This window comes from Solea senegalensis, linkage group LG14 (assembly GCF_019176455.1).
Source record: "Solea senegalensis isolate Sse05_10M linkage group LG14, IFAPA_SoseM_1, whole genome shotgun sequence".
NCBI classification, from domain to species: domain Eukaryota; kingdom Metazoa; phylum Chordata; class Actinopteri; order Pleuronectiformes; family Soleidae; genus Solea; species Solea senegalensis.
In genome coordinates this window covers 22,196,572-22,214,877 of record NC_058034.1, presented here as the reverse complement: position 1 = coordinate 22,214,877, position 18,306 = coordinate 22,196,572, and the positions used below count along the sequence as shown (strand labels likewise).

Here is an 18,306-nt window from a genome sequence, read left to right as displayed (position 1 = left end):
TATGGCATGCTCCATGGATACAAGATGATGCATTTGAAATGGATGGCTACGTGGTGACTGCTGAAAATATGGGAGTCACTTGCAAGTTGGAGGTTCTTGCGAGAGTTCTCGATAATTCAGGAAAAAATGACTCAGAAAAACAGAAAAAAATGACTCAGAAAAACAGAAAAAAATGACTGGAAAAAAACATTAGACAGAAAAACAAAAAAAAAAACAAACCAAAAAATTAATTTTTAAGTTTATTTAAGATCCAAGCGCAGGAAATTAACAATTAAGTGAACAATTAAGCACTTTAGACGAGAACAGAATAAAAAAACTGATTGACGACAAAAACAAGGGGAAAGCATAAAAGACAACAATCTTTGAGGTTTGACTTTATAAAGTGGCTCATTTTGATTAGGGAAAGTTTAAGAATTTTATTTTTTGTTTTATCAATATTGATTCATAAATGTCAAATTCTGCCTAAATAAGAGAAATTGATAATATTACTTTCATCAGCAGAGAGATTTGGAAGTAAATGTCATATATAGAGAGATAGAGAAAAACAGACCCCGGAAAAAGAAATTATCGGAAAAACAGACCACGAAAAAGAAGAAATAATTAATAATTATTTAATAATAATTATTTATAATATTAATAATTAATAATAAGAAATAATTTACAGTAAAATATGTAACATAAAAGTACATACATGTAAACAAAGTGCAGCATCAGAGTCTCACACACACACACACACATGTTTACGTCACATCTTTTACAAATGCACCTTTAACAGTCCAACATTTTCCAACTTGTGCCCTATTTTTATCTTCCTGTGAGACCAACAGGCTGCGTCTTAGTCTTATTTTTTTTATTCATCACTGTGAAATCAGCTCTTGGTTCTGCAGTAAAAATATACAAGAGGAAAAGATGCAGGAAAGACCGAACCTAATTGTTGCTATATTGGAGCGTCCACCTGGTGCAGCTGCTCTATTTTTAACTGGGAACTACAGTGAAGCTCTGACTGCAGACACTGTTTGTGTGTGTGTGTGTGTGCTCATTTCTGGCATAAACACTGACTCTGTCAGGACCAGTAGTCCTCATGGAGACCAAAACCCGGTCCTAATGAGGCAAAACTTCATTTCATGAACATTTAAGGGCTAAGATTTGAAGTGAGAGGTTCAGGTTAAGTTGCTAATTCATGGTTATGGTTGAAATTGGGATTAAGGCTTTTTTCAACGTCTGTTAAAATGAAAAAGGAAAGCTGCACAAACTTGTCCTCACATCTTTAATGGACTTTTTGATTTAAGGAGATTAAGTTAGTTTGATTAAGGTTAAATAAAGATCTAGGGAAGGCATTATGTTTATGTTTCCTGTCATACTTGTATTTGTTACCTCTTTAGGACCTTTTTCTGTCATGAACACTGACCTTGTCAGGACCAGACCAAAACCTGGTCCTAATTAGGCAGAAGCTCATTTCTGAGGAACTAAATTTGAATTGTGGTTAAGGTTAACTTTAGGGATAATGTTTTATTTAGCTTGCATGGTGGAGATGGAGTGGCTCAGTGGTTAAGACCGGTACCCTGTGTGCGAAAGACATCATGTTTGCAATGGTTGCAAGTTCGACTCCACCCTTGGCTGATTGTACTCAGTTCTGTTGTGAGTCGCTTTGGATAAAAGACTTTGTCAGCATCAAAAACACTTATATTGACAGGAAGTGAGGACATTGTGGCTGGTTTTCACCATCAAATGATGGTTTATGGGTTAAGACTTTGATTTAGGATTAGGGTTATGTTTGGGTTAGGACAAGGGTTGGGATTAGAGCTGCAACTAACGATTATTTTCATAATGAATAATCTGTCCATTATTTTCATGATTTTCATGATGAATCGAGTCATCATTTGATCAGTGTTTGTCAAACCTGGAGGTTTTGACGTTCTTGAATGTCTTGATTTTGTCCACAAACCAAAATGATTCAGTTTGTAATGATCTTGTTTTGAATCATGATCTTGTTTTGAATCATGAAAAAAGCTTCAAACCGTTTGTGTGTGTGTGTGTGTGTGTGTGTGTGTGTGTGTGTGCACTATCACAACTAAATCCCTGACCCTAAGACCAGGTCTTAACCCTGAGAGGAGCAGCAAAAAATATCACTGTCCAAAAAATGTCCTCACTCCATTTATAAGATCTTTGGTCCTCACAAAGATACAAATACAAGAACACTAACAGAGGGGAATGTGTGTGTGTGCGGGCGCGTGCGCGTTGTGTTTTGATGATCAACATGCGCAAGCGTGATCCTTGCTGTAGGAGCGCGGGACCACTGGTAGCCCTATAGCACTGCGGGTGGTCCGAGAGAGAGAGAGGGAGGGAGAGTGAGAGGTAGAGGGAAGGAGAGAGAGAGAGAGAGAGACGCGTGCTGCCGCACATTGGTCGGGCCACTTTTCTGACGACACCAACAATCGTCAACCTGTGGACAGAGAGCAGAGCGCGGCTGCTCTGCGGTCTCCTCCACTGCCACCCTCTCCCTCTCCAACACCGAGCCGAGCCGTGCCGTGCCACACTCCCTCACTCGGACATCCAGGACGCATGCACTGCCGGGGAGAGGGTGTCGGATCGATTTCCAAGCGGCGGAGAGGAGCCGAAAAGTTGAGCGGCTCGTGCGCCATCCCCGCTTCATGAATGGCCGGAACATGGAGGAGGTGCCATTCGAAAGAGTCAAGACCCGGCGGCGGAAGGGTCACTGGCCGGCCGCTGCGCCTCTGGGCGCCATCGCTTGCGAGGATGAGTTCAACAGCCACGAGCTGGAGGTTCTGTTCCAGAGCTACAACCTGAAGCTGGAGCAGACCGCCACGCTCAAAGCGCTGGCCGTGCTCATCGTGGCCGCGTCGTCGCTCTCCCTGGTGGAGCTGCTGTCCAGCCCGCGCCTCACCTTGTCCAAGGGCTCGTACCCGGTGCACTGCGTGGTCTTCCTGTCGCTCTTCATCGTCACTAACGTCAAGTACCTGCAGGTGACGCAGCTGCAGCAGATCGCGAAGCTGGCGCTACTCTTCAGCTTCACCTTTGCGCTGCTCTGCTGCCCGTTCCCGCTGGCGCTCGGCACGCCGGAGCCGGTGAGCGCCGCTGCACCGGAGCAAGGCGTATGGCAGCTCATGCTGGTCACCCTCGTGGCTTACGTGCTGCTGCCGGTGCGGACGCTCATGGCCGTGCTGTTCGGTGTCATGCTGGCCGCGTCCCACTTTATTGTCATCGCGACGTCGGTCACGGGGAGGAAGCAGAGGCTGTGGAGACCGGTAAGTCCCGCTCCAAAGCACCCACCTGTGTTATAGGTCACGTGTCCGCCAGTTCGAGTTAAACCATCAGTGTTTACATCGTGAAATATAGCCGAGGAGCCGTTGAGCAACTTCTCCTCTGAGCTGTGAATGCAAAGTGGTGGTGAGAGGCTGAGAAGCCGCGGTTCAATCAGTGTCACTAATGCTGTTTAAATGGAAACGAGCGCAAAGTTGCACTTTAATAAAGGAGCTGTCCAAGCCACAGGTGCTGAAACAAGCGCAGAGGAGTCAGAGTCAGAGTCTCTCTGCAGGTGCAAGTTTGAGCCATTATTTTTTTGATCTTTTTGTTCTAAAACATACTCATTTTGAATCCTTCTCTCAGGGCATTGAGGTTATCTTACGTTTCACCTTGGTTCTTCTTTCAAATTTTCAGTAGGTTTAGACTAATATGGATTTTTACTGCCAATAATTCATGCTTCTTTTTTTCCTCCCTCAGTGTGGCAAAAAAAAATTCTGATGTTGATCTACATTTTCTGCTCTCCAGCACAATTATTTTCAGTAGTTAAATATATATGTATATACATACACTAATAAACTACATAATAAATACAAGAGCTAAAAACGAAATAAAATTTCGGATGAATAAATTAAACCAAAGCAACGTTTATCGAGAATAAAAAATCATGTAAATGCAGTTCTAATTATTAAATGTTAATTATCAAAAAACAGAGGCAAATATTGACACAATTAATCGGCCAAACTGATGAATTAGTCTGACTATAATCTACTACTCTATTTGAGTCTGCAAATGTCACTTTTTAATTGTTTCACTTGGAATGTTTTAGGACTTAAATATGAAAGTAAAAAACAAAACAAACAACTTGTGGGATCTATCTTGTATCATAACCCCAGAAACCAAGCTTTGTCAGCAAATGTGACCAAAGACTATTAATCTATTACTAAATGAATCATATTTTTTGATCATCTATTTGATTGGTTTGCAACAAGCATTCACATTTTCAGCTTCATAAATGCTCCAAATAACAAAAGAATCATTCAAAACTGATTGTTTTAGACATTATTTCAACGTTTGTCTACCACAGATCAACATTTTTCTACATTTTCTGACATTTTGTGGATCAAACGAATCAATAAATCAACAATAGTACAAATGTAAGCGATAAACCACATCTTTTTCTCACATTCTCTAGTGGGAATGAGTGACACAATGAGTCGAGGTAAAGACACAGGACAGAGAAAGTGTAGTCCATCTGTCTGTGTCTCCCTGACCTTTCACCTCTGGCCTTTCTGCAAATTGACGACCCAGAGTGGCTCCAGAGTTCATTCTCTAAATGAAATGTTCGTCAGCGTCGATACTCTCTGTAATCTTTAATCAATAGAAGACACTTTGTCATGCAGGTCATTTCACTGTATGGCCTTTGTCCCCCAAGTCCCGCCCACCTCCTTTCCACCATTCATGTTGTAATCCATCAGCTCACAGTGATGTCTGACACTCAATCCATCCTATGGATTAATCGAGGATTGCAGAGTCTAATCCCGTCAACGTGTACGACTGCATCCACAAACACATATACGGACACAAGTGTTGCTTTAGGCTCAGGTTGCACTTTACACTATTTGTTATAGAGGACGTTTTTAAGTGATTCATTTGCTCCAACGAGGCATTTTTTTTTACAAGCAATTAGTAAAAAAAAACAACAATACATTAGCTGCGTGTATATGTGATTTTTTTTCCTGCCGTGTGTTGAGCTTTGCTTTGAGGTGCATTCAATGAACCTTGTAAATGTCATTAATCCTGCAGTGCAATCACAGTATCATTTTCTTCAACACTCAATCCATCCTGTGGATTAATCAAGGATTTGAAAGTCTAATCTTGTGAGCATGTATGATTACCTCACGATATGGACAGAATTATTTTGTTATGCTATTAGAAGTCGTTTTAGGTAATTCATCGCCTCCCATGAGACATTTTTACATTAAAAAAAGCCACTTCAGCTATGTGTATACATCATTTTTTCACCCCTAAATAACAAAAACAAATATTTAAATTTTTCATTTAAATTTATTTTAATACTTAACTAACTTAATTCAGGATTACAAAATCTTGTCAGGATGTACATTTCAGTATTTGTAAGAGACAACGTTGTAGGTGATTTTGCTCTGATAACTTTAACTGCATGTATACTTGATTTCCTCCCACTGATTAATCACAAAAACAAGCCTTTCAAGTCTCCAAGAAACGCAGGCCACTGCTTTATCCAGTGTGTGAGTGAGGGACAATCATACAGAGGCCACAGTGTGTTGAGTTTAGAGGTGCATTCAGTGAATCGCGTAAATTTATCTTCAAACTCCATGACTGAAGTGCTGCTTTATCCAATAATGACAGTCATGTGGAGCCTGAAGTGTGTTGAGCTGAGAGGTGCATTCAGTGAACCTTGTAAATGTCATTAGTCCTGGAAACACACACATACACAGTCCACTACAATTTTATTCAATATCAATCCAACATTCAATCCATCCTTTCTAAACAAGGCTTAGAAAGTGAAATGTTGCCGGGATGTATACGATTACAGCGGTTTCTTTAGACTCACATTATGCACAACATTATTTGTAGTAGAGGTTGTTTTAAGTGATTAATTGTTTATGATAAGACATTTTTTCAAGCTACTCGTTAAAAAAGCCACTTCTGCTGTGTGTATACCTGATTTTTCCCCTGAATAGCAAATATTTTGCAACTGAACTTTGAAATATTCCTCGCTTGAGCGAGTGTTGATGGTTTCTGTCCATTAAAACCTCAAGTTTTCTTAACTTCCCTGAGGAAAAAACCGTAATCTTTAATTATCTGATATTTGATCACAATAATTATCTATAGTGACTGATTTGAAACATTTGTTTTGTTCGCATCCTGCAGCCCCATCAGTGCTGCTGATGAGTTCAAGGAACCTTGAAAATGTCGTCATTTTTGCAGTCTGCTAAATTAGGTTTAATATTGTCATGAATATTCAATGAGCCTTTAGAATACCATTAGCGGTCATATGTGGATGTTTGGCGGCTTGTGTTTGACATGTCTGTTCTTGTTTGTGTGTGTGTTTGTGTGTTTGTGTGTTTGTTTGTGCGCAGCTGGTGGCCAACGCCGTGCTGTTCACCAGTGTCAACTTGTCGGGGGTGTTTGTGAGGATTATTACTGAGCGCGCCCAGAGGAAAGTCTTCCTGCAAGCCCGCAACTGCATCGAGGAGAGGCTGAGGCTCGAAGACGAGAATGAGAAACAGGTGAGGTGTGAATGTGCACACACACAAACCTGTTTTTGTATCATAGTGAGGACACACCATAGACAAACCAGGTCATGACCCTGAAAAATCCCCCCCTTTAGTCCCCACAAAGATATAAAAGCATATGCACAAACACAGAGTCTGGTTTCCATGTTTCCATTTCAGAGGACATTACATTGACTTACAATCATTTCGTGCAGACTTACTTTCACCTTACCCTTAACTATGACTGGCCTAACCCTACAACATGTCTTCACCTTAAGATGTAATAATTCATTTAATGGGGACGTGATTTTTGTCCCCACAACCTGATTAATACCTGGAACACACACACACACACACACACACACACACACACACACACGTTCGACATTCATGACTTGAGGGGACATTGCATTGACTTACATTCATTTCTTGGAGACTTACTCTAACCTTAACCACAATTACTACTGGCCTAATCCTAACCCTAACCCTAACCTAACCTAACCTAACCTAACCTAACCCTAACCTAACCTTAAAACATATCTTCACCTTAAAATGTAGTAATTTACGTTATGGGGACTTGCTTTTTGTCCCCACAAGGAGGACAAGTCCCCATAATGTGACTGTGTAAACAGGTTTAGGTCCCCACAACGTTAGTAATACCTGGACACACACACACACATTCACACACACACAGGTTTGTGCAGCTATTGTTTTCAGGACACTGCATTGACTTCCATTCAAATGAGCTTCTGCCTTGTTAGGACCAGGTTTTGGGCTCCAGGGGGAAGACTGGTCCTGATAAGGTAAATGTTTGTGCCACGTACACACTAGTCCCTACACTAACCTTACCCATCGCAACTAAAAGCCTAACCCTAACCCTTAACCCAACCCGCACCTACTGTTTACCCTTAAAAGTCCCTTTAAAACTGTAAGTACCCGTTAAAATGTCCTAAGAAAGGTAGGTTTGAAACAAAATGTACCCTCACAGAAAGGACAGGTACACACACACAAACTTGTTGTTATGCCTTTGTGAGGACAAATTATAGACATAATACATTCTCCAGCCTTAACCTAAACCCAATTCTCTAACTTTAAAATCAAGTATTAACCCTGAAAAAACCCTTTAAAGTTGTGAGGACCAGCTAAAATATCTAATATATATAATAAGTTTTTGGACCTCACAGACACAGACATAAGTACACAAAAACACACCCCTTGCCCCTTACATTACCTTAACCATCACAACTAAATGCCTAACCCTTAACCCAACCGTAACTGACTATTAACCCTCCAATGTCCCTCTATATATATGTACAATATAATATCCCGTTTGAAAGGAAATTGACCCTCACAGACATGTCCTACAGAGGTAACAAATACAGGAGTACACACACACACAGAGGGGTGTGTGAGATGACGACACATGTCCACTTCCTGTGCTCATGAAAATCTTGCAGTCTCTGGAGAATTTTGTGTTTTTTTTTGAAGGTTTCAGGTGCCAGTGTGTTCCAACAACCTGCCCACAGGCACAGAGTAACTATGACAGCAGCTATTTAAGGAAAGAACAATTACTGTGGCACATGCACCAGCGCCACACGTTCCACCCCCTTCACGCGCACCTACAGCACACGGAGCCTTTTAACTCAGGGAGGTTTTTTAACACGCGGGAAACACGCGTCGCCGTCGTGCGCCGCTCCCGCATCGAGAAACCCACCTGCACCTGCCGTGTAATTAATTATGCGTTGTATGTATGTCATACAATCTAACGTGCCTGTGTGCACATGCGCATGCGGGCACGTAAGACTGTATGACCTGTGCTTTTGTAGATTAGATGGTGATATGCTGTGTTTTCCTCAGCAGTAACAGGCTCCCTTCTGACAGGTAATTACACAAGCAGATTGCTTTCATGGCCTCCCCACTCCAGTAAAGGTCACAGTTTATCTGGGTGAGAGAAACACACACGCACGCACACACACACACACAGACCCCCTGATTCTGATCTGTCACCACGCAAACCTGCTTCTGCAAAAGTCTCTGATTTGACTTTCACACATCAAACAGCTCGCTGGTTATCACTCGGGTGTTTGCTTTAGTTTTCTTTTTTTTCAGCTCTGGATCCATACGTTGTATTGATTCCTGAACATGTACAGGCTCTGCTCTGTGCATCTGGGTGGGAAAATTGACTGTGTAGTTAAATAGCAATCTCAGAACGCGCAGTGTCCAATGCGTGGTTTCCTCTCGACTTGTGGATACAAAGACAAAGCCTTTGCTCCTAATTCTAAAACTAAATATGGTGATGGCTACATGTACATGGAAGTCCCCAAATGTAAATAACACGTCTGTTTATTATTTTTCTATATAATATGGAGTTGGGATGAATATTACTCCAGTGACAACCTCATTTTTGGTGCATTGATTACCATGAGATCAGTGGACATTAAAAGAAAGCTGCTCCTCCAAGCGCAACACGCTGTCTTCCTCAAAAATGTATCACATTTATGTGGGTCTTTGAATGCATCTCATTAGCTGCTCCTCTAAACTGTGAGCCCTGCATTACTTTCACTAGCTCTCATGCACTGGATCAACCATTCCCAAACTTCAAACCCTTTTAACACAGAGATGACATGTTTGCGCAAGTGTACTTTGCAATTTACCATAATTACGCAGCGGTTTGTGCTAACAGTTTCTAAAAGCTGAGAATTTGCACGTCAAAGCCACCGTGTGGTTATTACGGTAATTTCACTCGCGCTGTTTCAGGAAGCCGGAGAATCAGTGTCCTAGTCACCAGAGAGGAGAGAGTTGGGAAAAACTGTTTTTGGACATTGAGACAAAAATATTATTTTAAATATGTTTCATAAACACAATGTTTACATGTGTTTGTTTACAACCTAATGTTTTTCGAAATTTTTATTTGTTAATACAGTTTAACATGCAGTAAATAACTGCCAGATATTGAAAGTTATTCTGGAAAAATCTTCTGGTCCTTTTATGGTTAAAATAAGCAAAAAAAGTCCAGACGGACATTTTGAGGCAAAGTATTGTCCATCAACATAAATAACAAATTAAATTGAACAAATGAACATTGAGCGCAAACACTGAAACGTGCACATAAAATGTCTCAGTTTTGTTAAATATTATCTGCTATATTGGTCAGATAATATATAATACATCATTTAAATGCCATGGCTTTGTTTTATTCCTCCATTCTAGGCATTTTCTTAAAATCTATTGTATCATAGTTTTACAGCAGTTAAAAAAACTGAAACTGTAGTCATTATAGTGTTTGGTGTATTTAGCTTACAGAACATCATTTAAATCAACATTTAAAGACAGGATCCAGGAGGAAGATGTGGCAACATTTAACTGTAGTCAAAGTAAGGCTTGGGGACTAAGGCTTGGAGCTAATCCCATCTGAAAGAGGACGAAAAAATCTGCATGTTTTTGGACTGTGGGAAGAAGCCGTAGAGCCTGGAGACCCTTGGTCAAACAGGAATCTGGTGACCTTCTTGCTGTGAGGCAACAATGCTAGCCACTGTACCATATTATTCCATGACAATAGATGGAAGATTGTATCCATAGAAAGAAGTCCCATTACATGTCATGATGCAGTCTTCTCCTCTTTCTATTTTTGGATTGATTTAAAAAGAAAGAAAAGGTGTTACATGTTAAATGAACAGTTTTGGTTTAAAGTGTTTAATTAAAAACATCTTCCTTCTCTCGGACTGAGACTCCACAAGTTCGATTCTCTTAAAATAGTTTTGTTTTGCAAAGATTAACAACAAGTTATTGTTGGAGTTTGAGTGTTTTCTTGTTAAAATGGAGGGTGTGGAATGTGTGTGTGTGTGTGTGTGTGTGTGTGTGTCAGTGTGTTGATGTGGGGGAAAATGAGCGGGTGATGATAAAGCAGCGTGAGAAGAACCACAGTCAAACAGAGCAGTGGGAATCATTAATGTGAGATTATGTAACAAGAGGAAAGTTCATCTCTGTAACACAACAACCACACCTTCACACTCTGGTTGTCAGGATTTCTGGAACACACACACATTCTTGCACAGCATCCTCAGTAAGGACGTAGACAAAAAACCCTTACCTTAACCACACACACACGTTTTAGCCCTAAGCTGAACCAGTTCCTCAGAAACAAGGTTCTGCCTTGGACCAGAAACAGTCAGTATTTATGCCAGACAAGTTCCTCAGAAAAGTGGCAGCAAATACAAGCACACACACTTGGACACACATATCCCTTGCGTCAGTGTGTGTGTGTGTGTGTGTGTTATTGGCAGTTGTGTGAATGGCTGTTCAGTGTGGACAGAGATTGTTGCAGGGAGACGCAGGAGAAGCCCCGGCAGCTTTCAGAAGGCTGCCTCTCAGCAGTTATTCAGCAGCCGCCCGATGATTCATTGTGCATTCACAGACCATTTGACTTCCTGCTGGAGTTTCAAGAGCACTCCTGTGCTGCTGGATATGCTGATCGACGAGGGTGCGGTACTTTGAGGCTCGCACAGAATCCACGTGCTGACTAATTTGAATTCATTTAACACATTTTTTTTTTTTCAGTTCAAGTAAATAAAAAGGGTTGTTTTCATTGAATCAGCTCACAGTGCTTGTGGTTGTCTAATCCTGATCACAGAAAGAATCTTTCCCCTGCGTGAACCAGAACTTAGTTGCTAAACACTGATTCTAGAGGGTTAGCGAAGTCTTTCAGGTGTGCATAACATTAACATTGTCTTGTTCCTGTTTCCTCGTGGCTGCAGGAATAAAAACGACTTTGTTTTGCAAACACATTTCTCCAGTGCAGCTCATTTTGCTCTGGTCGGGTGCTTTTAGAGAACATGAACATTTCTAACACTTCAAAGCTATGTTGGGTTAAATAATCTGGCAACCTGGGAGTCAGAGTGCTGCAAGCCGCAGTCTTAATTTAAAATTTAAACGGGCTTTTCCTTTGTTGTTTTATTTCTTTGGCTAAATACAAACCATATCTCACACACTGTTGTGTTTTTATTTAACAGTAAACTAAGAGCTTGAACAGCGTCTTGTTCCTGTGTTTGTGGTCTTAGGTCCTTAGGTTTCCTCGTGGCTGCAGCAATAAAATCACGTTCATGTCCACGTCCTCCCAGAATAAACTTCTAACACTGCTGTCTCCTCTGTTTAAACCCCCTCCTCAGGAGCGTCTGCTAATGAGTCTACTGCCGAGGAATGTTGCCATGGAGATGAAGGAGGACTTTCTGAAGCCTCCTGAGAGGATCTTTCACAAGATCTACATCCAGCGTCATGACAATGTCAGGTACGGGGGTGTCATGACAACTGTGGAGCCGCAGTGGCCGCACGGTGGGGCCACGGTGTGTTTTGATCCAGGTGTCACCTGCTGTGACGTCAAGGTCAAGAATAGAAGGGGAGCAATTAAGATTAGCCATTCACGACGCCAATGCAATCAAACCATGGAAAGGTTAGAGGGAGGAGAGGAGATGCAGAACTGTTGCTACAAACACTTTTGTGCTGTTTTTGTTTCTGTGTCTGAATTGTTTTCATTCAATTTCCTAATATTAAGCCACTGAGAATGCCGACTTATTAGAGGCTCAGCAGCAAATCCACAAATTGGAGTAACTTTAGTGCGTCTCCAAAGCATACTGGGACTGAACCAGCGCGCTCAATAATAATGTGCTGCTAATGTGTTTGCCATCTTTTCATCATCATTTCCTCACATTCAAAACTGTGAAATAATATTGGAAAAAGGCAGCTCTTTTTTTTCCTTTTTTTTTTATCACGAGTCAGTAATGTTTGAAGGCGACATCGTCACCACGTGATTCAATCACCACTGCTATAGTTTAGAAGTGCAGCAGTTCCCTGACCTCACTTTTGAATCCGCGAAACCTTTCCACAACTTTCCGCCTTGATGCTTCGCTCATTTACGTAGATTGCAAATTGCCAAAATGGACGCCAAAATTAAAAATGGTCGACTTCCTGTTGAGTTGAGGCCGAGGTTATGGTTGAATTTTTTGTTCGTCTTGGTCTATAACATCTTCCCACCAAGTTTTGGGAAATTGGGTGGAACTCAATCTTGTCTTTCCTTAGGTGACGCTATAGAGCCCTTGAGCAACACAGGTCTGGGAACTACTGTATGCCAATATCACATTTTCACCAGACCTGACCTCTGTGCCAAGTTTCTAGAGTTTTTATGCACGTTAATCTCCTTAAAAATGACCTCAAAGCCACGGATATAATATTAATCTGAAGTATAATAACAATAATCTGAAGGATAACAACAATAATAATAATAATCTGAACAATAATCTGAAGGATAACAACAATAATTTGAAGGATAATAATAATATTCTGAAGTATAAAAACAATAATATGAAGGATAATAACAATAATCTGAAAGATAACAACATTAATCTGAAGGATAATAACAATAATATGAAGGATAATAACAATAATCTGAAGGATTATAACAATAATCTGAAGGATTATAACAATAATTGAAGGATTAACAATAGGCTCCTCGCTGTTTCGGCCCCTACCTTCTGTGGCTTTATTTAAAGCTGTAGTGTGCAACTTTTAAACGAGCTCACACAATATTATAATATTACTGTTACATGTCTAGTGGACACATAAAATGTGCAATTTTGATTTATAAACATAATTCCCTGCAAATCCCAGCCCAGCCTTTGACCTGTTCCTGGGATTTGAACTAGTGACCCTCCTCCGGGGGGGTGCTGTGCCAATCTCAGCTGACATAGGGCGATAGGCGGGGTACACCCTGGACAGTTCACCAGTCCATCGCAGGGCCACACACACACAGAGACAAACAACCATTCTCTCTCACATTCACAGTGTTCAATTTACCTAATCTCCATATTGCATGTTTTTGGACTGTGGGAGGAAGCTGGAGAACCCGGAGAAAACCCATGCACACGTGAGAGAACATGCAAACATGCTAACCACCGTGTGGCCCGGGAACATAAATACAATAAATAAATAAATCAGATTTGTTAATTATCAATGTTACTCCATTGCAGTTCATAAACTTAAGTTTCCATGGAAGGTTTCTGGATACTTACCGGTGTGTCAGTATAAAAGATATATCTTGTTGACACTCAGGAATTGACCTTGCAACCACAACATCATTATTAAAGTAAGAGAATCTAAATTTAGATTTACGTCAAATGAGACATTTCCTTGGTTTTACCTCGTTGAAAATTGAATATGTGGCGGAATAATTTTACCCAAGACATAAAACTTGTAGCTACAGCCTCTCTGCTGAGTGTTCAGTATAAAAACTCTGAGATGGACTCTGAGATGGATGGGGAGCAGATATTCTCTTAGTCACTGCGTCAAACTATGGAAACTGGAGATCTTCTCCTTCTTGGAGTGTGTGACTTCTACAATTAGGCATAGTTTGGCATTCAAAACAAAAAAAACAACAAAACAATAATGACATTAAGTGATTAGATGAAGTATAATAAGTGATCTGCTTAACAGCTCATTCAGGAGCCACTTCTGCTGCACTCGTAATGAGGGGAACGTTTGCGGGAGCGTGAGAACCTGGCCTGACTTTGAGCTGATTTCACTCTAACGAGGCAGTAAAGAGAAAGTGAGAGCTGTATCAGTGCTGCTGAGTGTGGGAGTGGAGGGTGACGAAGCGTGTCAACAGCACTCCTGTCAAGAGACCATCCTCTCCTCTCTCTGTCTGATGAGCTCCCACACTCACCCACGGCTCGGGGACATCACCTCCTGTTCTTCAGCTTCTCTGCTGCACTGGCAATCAGCCAAACATCACCACACTGCTGCTGCTGCTGCTGCTGCTGCTGCTGCTGCTGCTGTTGCTGCTGCTGCTGCTGCTGCTGCTGCTGCTGTTGCTGCTGCTGCTGCTGCTGTTGCTGTTGCTGCTGCTGCTGCTGCTGCTGCTGTTGTTGCTGCTGCTGCTGCTGCTGCTGCTGTTGCTGCTGCCGCCGTTCAGAAAGCTGCGTTTCTGTTTTACTCACGCTGCCGTCACAAATCTGCTGTTGAAGTTGAAATCTGCTCGTGCGAGTCGACCACACTTTTGACAGTTTGGCCGTGGAGACTGGGACAAGGAACCTCTTGTATTTGATTGACAGCTATGACGACATATCGTCACCTTCCGCCCCTGCGCTGCTGCTGTATACACACAGATGCTCCCTCAGTCAGATCTGATAGTTTTGCTTGACAGAGGCTGTTTTCAGATGAAAGAAAAGATCACGGAGGCCAATCAGAGGCAGAGTCTGAAACACTTTCTTAAATTATTTTTTGAAACCTTCCAGATAAAAGAGCGAAGTTAGTAAAAGAATAAATAAATAAATAAGTGTCCGACACGTGAAAACTGAAAGAGTTTTTAATCATATCGGCTTTTTATCTACGGGGAACTGAAGTTTTAGGAGCCTGACAATGATATTTTTGTGAAATTTCCGCTCTTCATCGCTCTTCTCTTCTTCTTGTGTTTGGAGTTTGTTCACAAAGCTTCATGCTCATGCCTCACGTCTTCTTCTCTGTGTTTTGTGTATTTCTTTGGCAGCGTCACAGCGCCACATACAGGCTTGGCATAATATCATATATATTCTTCAGCGTTAGAGTCATTTTCTGAAACAATGCTGTGTTTTTATGGAAAGATTTTTGTAATAATCTGTGTGGGAAGACAGATCGCTGACATGTAAGCGAATCTGTCTAGACTTCACAGCCCAACTGTCACCGAGTGAGAACCCTAGCAGCGGAGTTCTGGCCGTAGTCGGGAGATATTTTTGAGGTGGAAAAATGCAGATTTTGTGATGTGTGTGTTGAATGATAGACTAGAGTCCATAATGGGTTAGAGGTCAACCAAGATTGTATTTCCTGTAAACAGTTGATAAGTGATTGTGGAGGGAGCTGGGTGGATGGAGATGTGCTGAGATAGAGTTGAGTATCATCAGCATAGAAGTGGAAGTTAAGAGTGAGCATGTATATGGAGAAGAGGAGAGGGCCGAGGACAGAACCTTGTGGAACACAGTGGTTGACTGTGGTGGGGTGGGAGCATGAACCATGAATGGAGATGAACTGCTTCCTGTCAGAGAGGTAGGAGTTGAACCAGGACAGAGCAGTACCGTTGAGTCCAAAGTGAATAGAAAGGCGCTTCAGCAGAATGGAGTGGGAAACAGTATCGAACTCTGTGGTGAGATCCAGCAAGACCAGGATGTTGATGCAACCATAGTCGGCAGCCATCATGAGATCATTTGTGATCTTGACCAGGGCCGTTTCAGTGCTATGGTGGGTCGTGTAGGCAGATTGGAATCATTTATAGAGCTCATTGGTGGACTTGTGATGATGGAGCTGGGCGGCAACTATTTCGAGGATCTTACTGAGAAACGGGAGGTTGGAAATTGGCCGATAGTTATTGAGTCCAAACCTGCCCTTTTCAGGATGAGGGTGACAGAGGCAGTTTTCAGGCTGATGGGTACAGTACCGAGTTGGAGTGATTAATTAACCATGTTTTGAATGTGGCAGCAGACGGAGGGAAGGCAGGCTTTGACCAAAGCTGTGGGCATAGGGTCAAGAGAGCATGTGGAGGCCTTCTCCTTGGTGACTGTTACGGGAACTCCTTTTAAGGAAGAAGCATGGCTCGCAGGAGACTGAACATAAGGGATGCTACAACGGTATCTCACCAAATACGACTGTTGTCATTTGAGACAATATAGGAACGAAGGAGGTCCCAGCTAAAATAACCTAGCAATGGGCCATAGGACCCAGCGCGTCCCTAAAAGAAAAACAGATGCCTTGAAATCAAAACCCGAAAACAGGACTGCCAGTAACCTCCAGCGAAATAAAACTTCAATGGCAACTTAGTCTGAATCATCTACAGGGGAAGGACGGGAAAACGGATGGTCCTCCAGCTGCTGGCTGCGCATTCTCTCTCTCTCATCTCTCCTCTCTCCTCTCTCCTCTCTCCTCCTCCTCCTTTTGAACGTTCCTCCCCGCGATGACGCTTTCTCCCTCTCCACTCACAGCGCAGGGATTGTAATCACTGAAATGAAACACAGGTGAGTGGAGAGGAAAAGAGGGGAGAGAGAGGTAGAGAGGGAGAGGAAAGAGAGAGGCTGCACGCAACCGCACATAACAGTGACCAACTCAGCAATATGTATGTATGTATGTTGTGTACTCGGCCACACATGTGGAATGTTTCACTGCTCTTTTCTGCGTTGTCTTTTGTTGTGTGACGTTTCAGACTCTGAACTCCAACAAATAAGATAAAAAGTTTTTAGGAAACAAATGACAGGCTATAGCTTTAAACATACGGGGGTGTAGACATTAAAAAGGCATGTTGCCAAGCAGGGGCGTGACTTCTCCCCAGTCTGCTCCCCTCACTTTGATGCTGGACATTGAACGTTTGATCACACACCCTCTTCCCCTCTCCCCCCGCCTCCCTCTCTCCTCTCCTCCTTCCTCCTCCTCACCCACCACACATCAGCACGACCTGCAGCACAGCAGCGGCGTTCAAAGACAGTTCACACAACAGAGCCCTTCTGTCGAACGGCAGTCGTGATCCCAGCTTTGCATACATCAGGCTCCCGAATAGCTCCACTGTGCTGCCAAAAAAGAGACACAACAACTTAGTCACGACGCAGAGGAAGGGTTCTTCTTCTTCTTCTGCTCCTCCGTGCAGCGACGATCAGCACTCGACACTTAACTGTTAACTGCCACAGGCTCAGATACATGGTGTTTCCTTCAAATGTGTAATCAGCCAATCACACGGCGGCAGCAGCAGCAGCAGCTCAGTGCATGTAGGCACGGAGACGCAGTCAAGACGACCCCATGATAGACTTCAGACTGATTTTAAGAGAGTTACTTTAGAAACTGTTGATCTGGTGGGATTTCCTGAGGATTTACAGAGAGAACATCCAGTGAGAGGCCGAGGCAGCTCTCTGTTGACACCAGATATTTTATTGCCTTTGTTGGACAAGACGGCATAGTGTGAGAGGGGAGAGGGAATTGAGCCCTGCAGGGAGCTGCAGGGCGCTTTAGGCCATGAGACGACAGCTCTGTCCACTGACAAATCCGGTGCCCCTTTGTCAATATGTTGTTGTGTAACTTGCTAAATCTATCTTCAGCTTCAGTGACATGAGTCCAGTTTCCTCCTCTCTGTACTGGTGAGCTTTGGGTTCTTTATCAGTTGTTCACACATTCATTGCAAACAACCCAGTGAAAAAGTACATTTGAATGCCTGTTTTAGCGCTGAAATTCTTTTAATTTCAGCGCTAAGTCCTGAGGTTCTACCGTATTGACAAGTATATGAGTGCAAAGCTCTATTTCTCTGCTTTCCTGTATCCATTTATCCATCTTCTACCGCTTTATCTGCTGTGCCAATCTCAGCTGACATAGGGTGAAAGGCGGAGTCACACCCTGGGCAGATCTCCAGTCTGTAGTTTTTGGATTTTCTAGATATCACAAAGGAGTTACAGTCATGAGACGCACGCACGCCAGATCCTGTTGCTAAAAAAAGTTATATTCTGTTGCTCTCTCTGAAACAGTCCAGTGAATTCAATTTGCTGAGAATAAGTTGACGTGTGAGCAACTGTGTTGTGTTTTTAATTTTTAATGCTTGTCGTCTTCCAGACAAAAGCATGAGCATTGGGGTGGAAAATTTGTTTTTTGTTAAATGAGATGAAATCGGGGGTTTCGTATTAGTGTATGTGTGCCCCCACCCCCCCAAGCTCAGATGCCTTTACTTCACAGGGAAGAGTCATTTTTTCCTTCTTTTGACTGAGTCAATAAGATCCATAACACCTTGTTTTGCTGC

At 42.3% G+C, this 18,306-nt stretch overlaps 1 protein-coding gene across 5 annotated transcripts in view; it reads left to right on the top strand.

Annotated features, from left to right (window-relative positions):
- adcy1a (adenylate cyclase 1a) overlaps window positions 1-18,306 on the top strand; it is a 68,187-nt gene that overhangs the window by 17,721 nt on the left and 32,160 nt on the right. For 2 of the 5 annotated variants that reach the window (XM_044043744.1, XM_044043743.1), the window contains exons 1-3: window positions 2,217-3,266; window positions 6,387-6,536; window positions 11,687-11,805. In XM_044043744.1, coding sequence (XP_043899679.1) covers window positions 2,652-3,266; window positions 6,387-6,536; window positions 11,687-11,805 — 884 coding nt within the window. In that variant the 5' untranslated portion in view covers window positions 2,217-2,651. Of the gene's footprint in view, window positions 1-2,212; window positions 3,267-6,386; window positions 6,537-11,686; window positions 11,806-18,306 lie in introns of those variants that run through there. The other 3 variants (XM_044043745.1, XM_044043746.1, XM_044043747.1) reach the window with 2 other exon arrangements.